This window comes from Setaria italica, chromosome VIII (assembly GCF_000263155.2).
Source record: "Setaria italica strain Yugu1 chromosome VIII, Setaria_italica_v2.0, whole genome shotgun sequence".
NCBI classification, from domain to species: Eukaryota; Viridiplantae; Streptophyta; class Magnoliopsida; order Poales; family Poaceae; genus Setaria; species Setaria italica.
This window is the reverse complement of record NC_028457.1, coordinates 30783714-30798044: the sequence shown is the minus strand read 5'-3', so window position 1 is coordinate 30798044 and position 14331 is coordinate 30783714. Positions and strand designations below refer to the sequence as shown.

The window sequence follows — 14331 nt, the reverse complement described above, 5'->3', positions numbered from 1 at the left end:
CCCATGGTTTCATCAATTTAGGAGTGGTGTGAAGACTTGCATTGTCAGCTTTTCAACTCCTCTTGGCGTTGGCACTCCAAAGCTGTGTCAAACCTTAGCCAAAACTCAACAAAGGTCAATTTTTGATGAATGAAACGGTTAAAAAAAGAATTTGCACTCTCCGATCGTGACGTAGTCCTAAGGATTCCTGCTAGAGGTATGTCCATAAAGTATGCCAGAATCCATGATTGACGCATGGAAAACTTTGTGGAAAACCAATCATTTCCCATGACTGCAAAATATATTATGATAGAATTCCATTGTGACTCAAAATCATCTGAAGTCACGGATCCCCAAACACACGTGTGTAGTCTATCCCAGAACTATTCATCCTCTCTTATAGAGGGCCCGACCTTCTCAGGTACCTTTTCCATGATATGCCACATGCAAAGTTTGTGAGTTGTATCTAGTAGAATCTGAGCAATAGCAGCCTTCATGCTCGCATCTTCATCTGTTATGATTAGATGAGGTGCTACTCCACCCATAGCCTTAAGAAAGGTGTTAAACAACCATACATATGACTCGATCTTTTCATTTGCCAAGAATCCCTAAGAAAACACTTTGCAAGTGATGATTGACTCTAGTAAATCGCACAAAAATCATGTTATACTAGTTAGTGGTGTATGCTGAATCTACCAAAACCACATCACCAAAAACACTATAGTTTTTCCTGCATAAGGCATCTACCCAAAACACACGAACAAGTCATTCTTCTTTCGCTCAAGTTGTGCCACAAACATTTGTGCATCTGCATCCTTGATTTTGGTCCTAATGTCACGGTAATAATTTTGCAAATCCCTCAGCGTGCACCCAACATTCTGAAACTCACCCTCACTGACATGGAGAAGTCTATATGCCTGCGAAGTGCCAATGCTAGCCTTATGACAATTGAACAAAGTACTCTTTGCCCTCTCACTAACATTAGAGTTAGATCTTAGCAAATGCCTCTTATCTGGTGATACAAAACCATGGTTGTGCTCCTCAACCATTGAAGATATCCGATACTTCTTGTCACTGCCAAGCTTGATAACAATATGTGCCTCACAACCACATCTGATTTCCATCACATTATGTATCTTTCTCTTTTTTCCGGATTCATCAATAATATTTTTTACGTTCTCCTTTCTGTACCCTTCCCTTGAACAATAATACCGCTTGATTAATATTTCCTCATTTTGCTTCTTGTGCTGACCAACACGAACAGAGAATCCAGCTTCATGTGCATACGATTTGTAAAATTTCTCCACATTTGTGAGTGTATAAAACATCATTCCAACCATAGGCTTCAAATCATCCATGGCGGCGGCCTCAAAACTTCTTCCTGTAAGTCCGGCATCATTGGTGTCGATGGAGACAGAATCAACAGCGACGGCGGGATCAACGGCAACGACTTGAGAGAGGGTGTCCGTCCACTGCTCGTGCACAGGGTCCTTCCCTGTCCATGGCTGCTGCTGCTCTTGCTGCTCATGGCTGTCCATGGCGGACACGTCATTACCTGTCAATGTCTAGCCCAAGCCGGTGTCCATGTCATGGGTGGAGCCACACGCAGCTATGCCGCTGTCGCCATCGTTCCGCATCGTTGCACCGTCCGGGAAGGTGCGACGGGCTGCAGAGGGGCGAAGTAGTACTTCTGCTGGGAGATGTACGCAGACGTGACGGCGCGGATGGCGCCGCGGGAGATGAGCAGCCCGGTCCTCTTGTGCTGGCGGTAGGCCGCCTCGCGCGCGAGAATTCTCAGGGGTGGCGGCGACGTATCTGGCGGCGCGAGAGGCGAAGGGGCAGGGGGGATTCGCAAATTAGTGATTTTGCATTGCTGACCGGCGGGGGGTTAAGCGCAAATTAACACCATCTCTAACCCTATCCATTGGATTAGGATCTTGTGGCCTTGATTAAGAGTTTCCAAGGTTGCACAGTGTATGTGGTTTCCATCATATACGTTCCCAATTAACAATTGTAATCCGTCTGTGCCTCTTCTGTATCCATCTTGCGTGTATATATAGCCTAGGCTACATCTCATCAGGTATGATATACATTCTTGGGCTCTCAGATTTGGTTTATTTACTCTAAATATTCTGGATACATATATATCACAATGTGAATTGAATGAAATATGATGTCCTATAGAATAGATTGAGTCAAATAAATAAATAAGACACTATATCTTCCATTATCTCTCCCATTTATCCTCTATACACTCATCTCAATGTCTTTCTTCGGTGTGGTATGCTACATGCCTACATCAATGCTGGTTGTTGATGGCTTGGGTTGCTCTTGAACCTGAACTTGATCTGGGACAGCGAGATGGCCTACAATACCGATAACCTAAACATGTAGCTGTGGCACTTGGAGTGCGCATGTCAACCTCTCAGCGGTGTCGTTCTATCTGTAGGTAGGTATCTGCCTATAACAGCTTCCTTATGCTTTCCACTTCTGGCAGATCTCTAATGTTGACCAATCAACAAGCACACTGCAACAATGAACGAACAAGAATTAATTTCATAACAAGATAGTATCCTGTTCAGAAAAGTTAACGAAACACTGTAAATATAAGCTTGCATATACGTTGTTAAACTGAACGAAGTATTTTAGCTCAAAAAAATCAATAAACTGGATTATAACAAAGTAACATGCACTAGCAGTAGATGATGTTCCCATGTTGTCAGATAGTCTTTTGCATTTGTCTCTGAAGCGGTCAATTCTAAGTTGCCATATTTCTTTTCATTTGTTGGATGCTGACTGCACCATCACGCTGAGTTTGGAGAGCAGAGTGGAAGACATAATTAGGGGGCGTTTGGATCCTCGAGTTAAAGTTTAGTCCGTGTCACATCGAATATTCGGAGGCTAATTAGGAGAACTAAATATGAGTTAATTATAAAACTAATTGCACAAATGGAGGCTAAGCTCCATCTGTGTAATGGGTTTTGTAAATAGTCTATATTTAATACTCCTAATTAGTATCTAAACATTCGATGTGACAGGGGCTAAAGTTTAGGGGAGGAACCAAACACCCCCTTAGTTTCTCTTGTAGAAGAGCCATGACAGAATTTGCAACCAAAGGGGAAATATAACATGAATGGATCAGTTCGCACGAATTCATTCTTTTCAAACTGCTGGAACCCATGTGCTTGATAGTGGGCAACGGATCAAGTATTTGTCCCAATAACAAATCGCCTTTCCTCATCAGTGCACCTTCTAGGTAAAACATCGTCGAACACATGGTGTGCTGTGCAGGCATGACAATAGAGCTATCAGAGGAAGAGATACCTTTGTCAGTGGCGGATCGAATGAGAGGAACCCAGCAGGCAGCCTGAGAAGAAGATGAGCAGAAATTGCCACGGGCTCTCACCGTCTGTAACCACCATGCAACCTCCCGATCGACGGTGCCGGTGCTGCCTCGCGGGATACACACCTGCGGGTGAGGGAAGCGCGGCGGACTGGAGGTAGTGGCAGTGGCACGAGACACATGGACGGGAGCGCGCGATGCAAGGCGGCAATGTCAGCGGTGGCCGGCGGGCGGCGTCGCGGGATGCATGTCCGCTGGACCAGAATGTTGTGCAGAAGACACCCCGGTTGGCCATCCAGTTATTATCAATTTGGCCCCTGAATGTTTACAAATACCCCCCTCATTTGGTTCGCGATTATTGATCACGATCCGAATGTTTGCAAATAGACCCTGTTGTTTACAAATACCACCCTAAATTGGATTGATCGCGATCCGAATTTTTGCATATAGGCCCCTGCTTCGGTCTGGATGGTCGATTTGGCTCTGTTCCGTCCGCCGCCGGTGAGAATCCTGAAGCTCCGACGCGGCTCAATTCCAAAGCAAACAATTCGCTCCAATATTCACGACGATACACCGTCCCGAAATTTCTGTAGTGGCCTTAAGATACAATAAGCTCACACCGATACAAGAAAATAGCCTTAAGATACAATAAGCTCACACCGAAATTTCTGTAGTGCTTCATCATCTACCTGTCTTTAGCTTGCCACAGAACCTGATGAGCCTCCGCTGGCTATTGCCTTCACTTGCTTAAGCTCATCCAGCACCTCTGCCATGGTCGGTCTCTCATCCACATCTTCCTTGAGACATCGAACCGCGAGTGCGCCGATCCTGTCAAGGCACTCCATCTCCATATGACGATGAGCCTGAGCATCATCACCAGGCAAGATGTCTCTGTCGTACAAATTCCTTCCATTGGCCTCCTCCTTGCAGCACTTGACGAAGTCTAGAGGGAGGCTGTTGTCACCGTACTTGGCTTTCTTCCTCGTGATGAGTTCCAGGAGCACGACACCGAAGCTGTAGCATTTGTGCTTATGTTGGTAGTACGAGTGTTTGGGTCGCTCGTGGTATGATCTCCAGCCTCGAGACTCGAGTAGCTCAGGACGGCACATGTGGATAGATAGATTATCATAGTTTTAGTGACAAGGTTGACCAAAATAAAAGATGGTATTACGTGAAGCATACTCACAAAGCATTAGCGAGCATCGCAAAAGCAGAACAATCACGGTCAAGTGTACCATGCTGCTGGGTCTCTACGTATTCCGGGTTTCCTAAAGAGCAAGATGAAATTTGAGGCCGCCCTCAATTTGAGCATAATGTAAGCCACAATATGTACTTCTCTCATTTCAATTGCTATTGAAGGATCGGAAGGGGGCGAATGTGAGTCTTTAAATTTTCTCCGAGAATAAGCGCTATATCCTGATTGCCAACCTAAAAACACCTCGTGTCAAATCACCAACCTGACACAAATCAACTCGTGATAAGCTTACCTTATGAACGATTAGAGATGCCCAAAGCGTAGCAGAAGCAAAACAAACTGAGATTCCGACAAGCTTACTCACGAGATTAAGCACAGCCACTACTAAGCACTCACAAACTAACCATGCAAAGATTAATTAACTAAGACTAAACATGCTTAGCAATTGATACTACTGATTAAGAGCTAAAACAGGTTGCAGTGATTAATAAGGATCGAAAGGCTTAAACGCATACCTTGCTGGGCCGCATGGTGCTCGTCGCTGGGCGACGCTGAGCCTGCTACTGCACTCGGTCAGGCCAGCCTGCAGTGCTGGGCAGGATGCTGTCGAGTGGGCCGTGCCGAGCCGAGGTGAGGTCCGCTGAGCCGAGCTGGGCTGCGTCGCTCGCGCAGGCCGCTGGCCCGCGACGTCTGGACCGGACTGGCGTCGCAGCAGCTGGGCCGCCGGCTGCTGCGCTTGCTCGAGCACGAGCTGCTTCTTGCGACAGAGAAGAATAGAAGAACAAAGCAAACTCGTCCAAATTTAAACCAAAATTACTCTTTCAAAATTAAATGGAACGAGATGAAACTTGAGCCATAGAAGCACCTCCTTAAGGACTAATAGTATAAATGACCAAACGGGCAGCCCGGCCCAGCCTGGCATTGGCATGACTTGACCCGGCACGATTAGGCCCGCACATTAACCTTGGCCAGCCCGTGATGGCCCACTGCCGAAGGAGGGCCCAGGCACGGCCGACGGCCTCCATAGGCAGGCCGTGCCGGCACGCTAGGCCGGCGGGCCTTAACAACCTCGCCGTGCTCATGTCGGCCCGTGGGCACGGCATCTTCGCGCCGCCGCTCCATGGGCGAGCGCGGGGAGGCGAGCGAGAGCATCTCCGCATTCTGCACCGTGATCTATAGCTTCTCACGCTGCTCCTATGTCAGGAACCCCACGTCCTTCTTCGGCGACACCATCCCTTCCCGATCCTCCTCCTCCACCACCACCACCCGCCACCACCTACAACAGGGAGGAAGAGCCGGCGTAGGGGCGCCGGGGAGGCGGCGAACGGATGGCCGTGGGAGGAGGCGGCGGAGGGCTACGGGAAGAGGCAGCGGTGGCGCGCGGGGGAGGCGGCCAAGGAGGTGGCGGCGGAGGGGCGCGGGGGAGGCGGCCGGGGAGGTGGCGGCGGAGGGGCGTGGGGAAGGCGGAGGAGGGGCACGGGACGAGACGGCGGATGACCGCGGGAGGAGGCGGCGATGAGGGACGCGAGGGAGGGTGGTGAGAGGAGACGGAGGGTGCGGGCGCCGTGGGGGTAGCGGCCAGGGAGGCCGAAAGCGGAGGTGGGGTGGAGGATAGGGATGATCGAATAAGAAAGTAGGGTTTGGGGGGAGGTTTTTATATGTGGGCTGAGCGGGCCTTAACAGGCCAGGTTGCCCACGTAATCCCGACGAGCCAAATGGGCCAGGCCATGCCGAGCCAGCACGGGGGCTGAGGCAGCACCCCAAGCCCGACCCATGGTGTAGGCCAGGCCGGCACAGGCTCGATGGCCACCGTGCCAGGCCGTGCCAGAATCGGGCCAAAAAATCATGGCGTGGGCTAGCCCACGGACCACGGGCCATATGGACAACTATAACTAATAGTTCCAAAGAAAAAGTTATGGGAAAGCTCAAGATTTCATCAGAAATTTTGGAGAAAACCGAAGGCCGACAATGAAGAACACCTTTGGCGAAAACTTCAAATTCGTGCCAAATTCGTGAGGGATTTGAGGGGGAACATACCAAAGTTGCTCTTAAGGATCCTAACAACAAAAGTTCGCAACAGATCTCACGGGATTTAGGCTCAAACACGAAGAATAAAAAAATCCCCCAAAATAGCCCTAAAAATCCAAAAAACAAAAATGGGAGAGAATCAACCATGAATGATTAGATCACCAAGATTCGTGGCTAGGTACCACCCTTCATTCTCCCACTTCTAGATAGGAGCACTAAATTTTAGCAAAACCTAGCCTTTAGATGGAAATAAACAAGAAGGGGTGGGAGGGAAGTGGAGGACATAGCTGAAATTTTAGCCCACCCCCATGCATATAGGTAGTTGTCCAAATGACCAAAATTGTCCCTAAGTCTATAACTTGATACATACCCACGTAGGGGCAAAACGGTCCAGTTTTTTAGAAGATCGGATGGACAAGCTGTCTTCACAACTTCGCTTCGCTTTGATGCAAGCTTTTGTGATGGCGCCCTGTGTCGGTGTTTTACCCGGCAGCCTGTCGAGGGAGTACCCGAGACGGTGTTTTGGTTGGTGGGTGTCGTCGGAATTCAAGGAGTCGATGGTGACACAGGAACACGATTTAGACAGGTTCGGACCGCTAGATCGAGTAATACCCTATGTCCTGTGTGGGGATTGTATTGATGTTGAGTTGCGTTCTATGGAGGGGGTCCCTGCCCGCCCTTATATAGTCGGGGGAGCAGGGTTACAGGGCGGAGTGAGTACAGGAGTCCTAGTCGAGTACGTTACAGTGTCCTACTCTAACTCGGTAGAGTAATTTCCTTCTGACCCGACTAGTCTTCGGAGAGTCCATGAAGCCTACGCGCTCTGCAGAGTAGTCTTCATGTCCGAGTAGGTTTCGAGTACGTTCCCTTGAGTGGGCCCGTACAAGTCTTCTGGTGGGCCTAGGGATGCCTAGCCGACAAGCCCCCGAGTACTTTGTAGTCGAACACCACGATTCTGAGTACTTTTCAGACGATTCTCGACTAGATGCTGATGATGGTTGAGTACCTTTTGTCGACGTGAGTCTTCGAGTACTCAAAATCTGTTGTGAGGCTGGAAAGGTACTCCTAGCGAGGTTTGATTTCACGTCGAGTAGTCTTGTAATCTTTATATGGAAGTGCGATGAAAATCGCACTTCATATGGAGTAGCCCCTGAGCCTTAGGTTGAATCGAAGAATCAGGCTTAGGGTGAAACTTGTAATTTCGTCATCTTGCAGTAGTCTTGAAAAAATTTTGTCCAACGGGTAGGGAGTACGCAGCTCCCAAGCACTTGATTGACTACCCCTAGTTGATAAATGGGTCAGCCTTGGTCAACTTGGCCGTTGGACTTCAATTCTCGCGATAACTCCTGGGAGTAACGGTCCGCCGCGAAATTACCAGCTGTTTCCCAAATTCTCGGAGCCGTTTAGATCCGTTTCGGGGGTATAAAGGGCAGAACTGTCTCTTCCCTAGCACTACGCCTCCTTATTCCCAATCTATTCCCGCAACCCTATCCTTTGCGCCACCGCCATTGTTGTAGCTTTCTAGTAGCTTGCGAGTTAGAGCAGCTTCCGCCACCTCGCCGCCCCTCTTTGCACCGCCACTTGTGAATGCGCATCAAGAAGATGGGCAAGAAATCCGAGCAGGACAAGGGGAAAGCTGTCGATGCAGGCAAGAAGAAATCCATGAAGGGGAAGAAGGTGGAGCTTCCCTCCCCAAGTGTGGACCCACCAATCATACTGCGCCGCCACCACCAAGGGCAGCCTGGAAAGGGTCGTCGATGAAGAAGCCGGCGATCCAAAGCTTGGTGGACGCGAGGTTGTTGTAGCCGCAAGAAATGATTTCTTGGAGGAGCGCGTACGCCAATGCTTGGCAGTTCGAGGAGCATCCTAGGGAAACGGTGATCGAGGCTCATTTTGTCGAGAGAGGCCTCGCCGCCCCAACCTCCGACTTCTTCAGAGGTATCCTCGACTACTATGGTATTCAACTTGTACACTTGAATCCGAACGGAGTGCTGCACATGTCGATCTTTGTCCCTCTTTGCGAGGTGTTCCTTGGGGTCCATCCCCATTTCGACTTGTTTAGGAAGTTATTCCGTTGCAAGCCGCAGCCTAGTGTAGCCAGGCCAGAGGTACTCGGTGGAGCTGGTTTTTAGCTGAGGAAGGCTGATGAGTACCTGGAGTATGAATTGCCTGACTCCCATGGCAACTGGAAGGAAAATTGGTTTTACATTGGGAACCATGATCCCACGTTGCCGGTAGTCACCGGCCACGTAACCAAGTACTCGGATAAATGGGTTGTGGAGCCGGCTGAGGGTAACCAGGAGGTGATCGACTTTTTGGCGAGGATTGCCGACTTGAAGAGAAGAGGATTAACTGGCATCAATGTGGCAGCCAGTTTTCTAAAGCGTAGAGTTCAGCCCTTGCAGCATCGTGAGAGGTTGGGCTTCGAGTACGTTGGATTTGAGGATCCTTCATGTATGTCTGCTGAGGAGATCTTTGATGACGCGGTGGAAGCATTGCTGGCTAAGTTCTTCAAGAACTTTCAAGGAGTGCTAGTAGTCGACGAATCCATCCGCGAGTTCAACAGTTGGCATCAACCCAATGAGGTAATTAGCCCCCGAGTACCTTTCTTTTTCAGTTGTTGTAACTAGTAGTCGTCACAGTTGCCGACTAGTGACTTGTTACGCAGGAGGATATCTTGTTGTACTTCTCTCCTCCGCCTCCCCCTGGTGCTGACGGTTCAAAGAATGCAAAGTCGAATCTCCCAATGAGCTTTTTTATAAATGCTTTAAAGGGGGATGAAGCCTCTGCAGAGGACCAAATATTTGGGGAGGATGAGGGAGAGAGTGAAGACTATGAAACTCTAAGTGATTCTGACTTGGTGTCGTCTGATTCTGGGTTGTCGGATTTTTCCTCTGCGCAGTCCCAAGTACTTTAAGGATATTGGACAGGTCCGGGTGATGTCAAAGAGCAGGCTGAGGGGAGTGATGGAGGTGAGCCGGCTCCTCCGGCTAAGAAGAGGCGAACCGTGGTGCGAAAACGGTCGGCCATCCAACATGAGGCGACCACATCAGTCATTACTTTCGCAAAAGAGCGAAGGTCTAAGGTATGTAGATTTGTGTACCGTATCAGCCAAGTACTTCTGTTGAATATGTACTAAACTTGTCTTTTGCAGATTGTTGAAGATGTGGGTGATAGCATAGAGCAGGCTGCCGATTTGGTGTATAGCACAGATGAGACTACTTCTGCTGAAGTAGTCGAAATTGCCAGAGACGCGGCCGAGAGTGTCAGCGTTGCGCCGGTTACATCCGTGGAGAGTGCACCCCCAGCCCCCGAGCTGACTGCTACTCAAGTAGTCGTTGAGGCTGAAGGTGCCGAAGGCAGGGTAGTTGACACCGCAACCACCAATATGGCGGAGGTAGTGAAGACGCCGAGGCCACTGCCGATGCCGCGATGGTGGAGGCCAATATTGATGGTGAGTATGCGAACGCTGCTCGTAGTCGCGCGTACTTTGTCTCAATGCTGGTTCTTTCAGGTCTCGGTGAAAATGTTCAGGAGTTGCCTCCTATGGTGCCTGCTGCATCGACTCCAAGTGTGCAGCCGGCGCCAGTGAAAAGAAGCGCGTGCGAGTACCCCCCGAACGGCCGGGTGAGTACTCGCATGCCTTTGAATTTTAGTCTTTGATCACCGTAGTCTATAGTCGGTTGAATGAGTTTCTGTTTTGCTTGATTCAGGGGGGCTGATGATGCAATTCCTGACGTGGTGAGTACCGAGTCGGTCCAGGATCCACCCGCAACGAACCCTGTGCAGTGGCACCACCTGTGGTGGACTTGACTGTTGAAGACCCGCCACAGGTTGAGAATACAGATCCGGTGGGCTTTGCTGCTACGGTATTGCGGGACGTGATCGACTCTTTAGTGGGTCCCGCCGTGCCAGCCCCCGAGGAACAGGCGAACGACCCCCCTTCCGTTGAAGGTACTACGGCGGTCGCGGAGGTAGCGGGTACTGAAGAGCAAGTAGTCGTACAGCCCGAGCAGTCATCGGGGGAAAAGGCTGTGCAAGCTGTAGCGTCTGACCAGGCTCCGAGTCAGGAGACAACTGAGGCTGGGGCATCATTTTCTGGGCAGCTTGTTCTTGTCCCGACTTCGAGGGGCAGAGCGGCAAGTAAGGCCTTGGAGCCTGCTAAGAGGGTAGAAGTCGTGGAGGATTCTGGCGTTGAGTTTCCGCCATTGTCTGACCTCATGGAGTGGAACCAACATTTGATGACTGGAGTTCAAGTGAGTACTCGTTTTGTTGTTGAGTACTGTATATCTGATTTTTGTGCACTTGCCGATTACTCACTTCCCCCCTTGTGCGGGACTTGTATGAAAAGTCTCAAAGAAAGGTCATGCAGGAGAGAAATGCGGCTGCTGAGCGCGTGGCTCAGCTCGAGAAAGAAATTGCTGAGGAGTGTCGCCGTACTGTTGAGTACTTGAAGAAGCACCAGAGCGCTATAGACTCCTTTGAGATAGAAAGGAGAGAATTTAGCCATAAGGAGAGCCAGCTGATGACACGCAACAAGAATTTGCGGGCCCAACTGCAAGGTGAGTAGTCGACTATCTTGATTATAGTCGAGTACGTTGCTTCTGTTGACTTGTCTTATTTCATTGTTTGATGCAGAGCTTAAGGGTAAAGAGGCTAGATTGAGTAGCCAGGTGCAGGATTTGACGCTTTCCCACCACCGTCTGACTGACGAGAATGAGAAGCTCAAGGCCTACACGCAAGAGGTGGAGGCCCACGCGCGAGAAGCCAAGGAAGCTTATGAGGAACAACGGGGTAAGTGGCATGAGTTTGCTGTTTGGGCTCTCGAACTCTCTGTTGCCTCCGGAAAAACCAAGATTCTCTGGAATGCAGAGCAGAGAAGGTTTAAGGAGCTGTCTGATGCAGGCCAAGCAGCTGCTGATGCCATCGACTCGCCTGAAGACGGAGTAGAGACTCGACCCTTAGTCGAGAGGTTGAGGGCAGCACCTGCCAAAGTCGCCAGCTTGGCCAAAACTGTCTGTAGGCAAGTGCTAGCCGTGGTGAAGTCATACTATCCGAGGGTGGACTTAGCTGCAGCGGCGGATGGGATTGCTCGGACTTGCAGCGATGGAGCATATACGGAGTATCTCGATGAAGTGGAGCCCATTGCTGAGAAGATGACGGACTTCATCACCCTAGAAGAGTTGTAGGCCCCTGGGTAGACTTGTGTACTGCAGTGGCTAGTCTTTTGTACTCGTTGAAAAACTTTTGTCTCTATGGTGTACTCGTAACTGCTTTTTTGGTATGAGTGAATACTCTTTGAGATGCGATACTTGACTTTGATGTCGCGTTGTCAATCTTGCCGGGTACTGTTGACGCCAAAAAGTGGCAGGCTTGGACAGATCTGGTCTGACCGGTTCAGACCGGTCTCCAAACCGGTTTGGAAAAAATTCCCACAATTCAAATTGGACATTACTATAGTGTAGCCCTCATCGAGGTGATCAAAATTCGTATATGGAACGTCCAATTTGGACCTCGGATGAGAGAGTTATGCCCTCGGGAAGATCGGCACCCTACGCAGACAGGTCAGACCGGTACTTGAAACCAGTCAGACCGGTTTTACCAAATTGCTCCAAATGAAGATTGGACTCCACCATTGCGTAGGTCTCGTCGAGTAGATCAAGATTCATATATAAAACATCCGATTTGGAGTTCGGATGAGGAAGATACGACTTTTGCAAGATCTGCACCTAGGCAAACCAGTCAGACCGGTTTCCCAGGCCGGTCTGACCGGTCTTAATCTGTGTAATCCGAATAGGAGATGTAATTTGACACGTTTTGTATTAGGATTTTGACTCCTATGTGGGTAAGACCTTCCCTCCCTATAAATATAAGGGGATTCGGCCGATTGAGGAGATCCAACCCAATCGAATCTATCAAATTCATCTTTTATCTTTTTATCTTTCTCTTTGTCCTACTTTTCCAACCCCATGTGCTGTTCTTCTCCTATCTCCATGGCATGAGTAGGCGCCCTAGCTGGCCTGCCGAGCCTAGGGCAAACCAAGGTGCGCCTGCCCTAACGGGGTCCCTCCCGGGCGGGCGTTCGTTTGATCCTCATCGGGCTCCCCGGCGAGACCGGTCTGACTGGCCTGCCATACCGGTCTGACCGGCCTCCGCATCGACGCAGCAAGGAGCGTCTTTGCGGGTTGCACGTTCGAGTGCTTTTGTGTGTTGGCTCCAAAAAAGCGTCAACAAGTACTTATCGTGTGCCTTGGTAGTCGGTGAGACAAAACCGAGTAGTCTGGTGAGGGGAGTACTCGACGGAGTCTCAATTATTGTAGCTGTCACGGGTGATAGTACTGTAGCTATTATTGCCTTGTACTTGAGAGGACACACGGGTATACTATGCACCTTCGTCTGTTGTGCTCAGCGCAGTCACGTGTGTGTGCCCATGACGACTGCTCAAGTCATGATTGCCCTTGTCAGCATCTCAGACTGTGTAGATCACGAGCGTTGCAGCCCTTCAGCTATAAATAGAGCCCCCGGGTACTCTCATAGGCTGATGGCTTCCAGAATAGCGATGGCTTGCTTTAGGTTGCTCTTGTTCGATAGGAGTGAGCTGCCAGTGAGTGCCCCGGTGCTAGAAGATTCCTCGTAGAGTAGTGCCACCTTCCCTCCACAGGCTCTCATGCTCGTAGGGATGGCTGCGATGCTAGAAGAATCCTCGTATGAGGGTTACCAGCAGGCTCCATCGATGCTCTTGCTTGCTAGTTGCGTCGGCGCAGTAGCTTGCGAGTGAAGGATGATGAGTGTCGCGGTCTTTATCCAGCTTTCTGGTTGAAGATGGAGGCGTGGCACGGATTCTCCTCTCCCTCCTCAACGTCTCAGGACAAGACTTGAGTACCCTATGGGTGCTGGTCGTTCTGCTTCGAGTACTGGTGGACGGGCGAGGGTATTGATGCTAGATGAGAAGGTCGAGGGGCCTTGTGCCCTTCATCGAGGTACCTGATGAGGATTGATGTGGCGAAGCTGTTCAGGGAGCAGCTTTCGAGCTTGCACTTCGTTCTTCTCAGTGCTTTTGTTCCTGATCCTGCATCAAGTACTCGTTGGACGCCGTCAAGGGGAGAGCAGGGGTACAGCTACCTATTGCGTAGCTTCCTTGCGTGCAGCTCCCGTTCGTCGAGGCTTCTTGCTCCTGATCTAGAGTAGTCGGCAGTCACCAGGCTCATGAGTATCCTTGTGATATAGTAAAAGTCTGGGGCTTCTGTTGTGACTGCCTTAGGACGGTTGCTTGTAGTTGTTTTCAAGTAAAATCCTTGTACCCTTGTTGATCTTTGACTACTCAAAGAGTAAAGTCATGTTGTAATCCTGCACAATTTTGTTAATATGAAAAGTGCAAGTATGAAAAGAGATGTGTAGTTTGTGTATTCTGGTTGTAAGTGTTGTGTAGTCCAAGTAGGCTTGTTTGGACAAGTCGAAGGCTGAGCACTAGGGCTCGCAGAGCTGAAAAACTGAGTGAGTTGCGATAACTTGGATAGACTTGTTGGTGCAAGTCGGAGGCGGAGCACTAGGGCTCGTAGAGATGAAGAGCTCGAGTAGTGGCTGTGAATAGTTGTGCGAGTTGCGATAACTGGAGTAGACTTGTTGGAACAAGTTGGAGGCGGAGCGCTAGGGCTCGCAGAGCTGAAAAGCTCGAGTAGTGGCTGTGAATAGTCGTGCGAGTTGCGATAACTCAAGTAGACTTGTCGGAACAAGTCAAAGGCGGAGCGCTAGGGCTCGCAGAGCTGAAAAGCTCGAGTAGTAGCGG

At 49.9% G+C, this 14331-nt stretch overlaps 1 protein-coding gene across 1 annotated transcript; it reads right to left on the bottom strand.

Annotated features, from left to right (window-relative positions):
• Nucleotides 1-4017: 4017 nt before the first annotated feature.
• On the bottom strand, nt 4018-5620 carry LOC105914975 (probable inactive receptor kinase At5g10020). The gene is made up of 2 exons (XM_012848227.1): nt 5481-5620; nt 4018-4336 (listed from the first exon to the last, which is right to left on the bottom strand). The coding sequence occupies exons 1-2, from the start codon at nt 5618-5620 to the stop codon at nt 4018-4020; spliced, it is 459 nt and encodes a 152-aa protein (XP_012703681.1).
• Nucleotides 5621-14331: the final 8711 nt, after the last annotated feature.

Bases quoted from the DNA above. Each gene is read 5' to 3' on its own strand.
- LOC105914975 (XM_012848227.1), bottom strand. From the start codon at position 5,620: ATGCCGTGCCCACGGGCCGACATGAGCACGGCGAGGTTGTTAAGGCCC. The intron at 4,337-5,480 runs GTTAATGTGCGG...CAAATGCTACAG, and splicing joins GCCATCACGGGCTGGCCAAG to CTTCGGTGTCGTGCTCCTGG.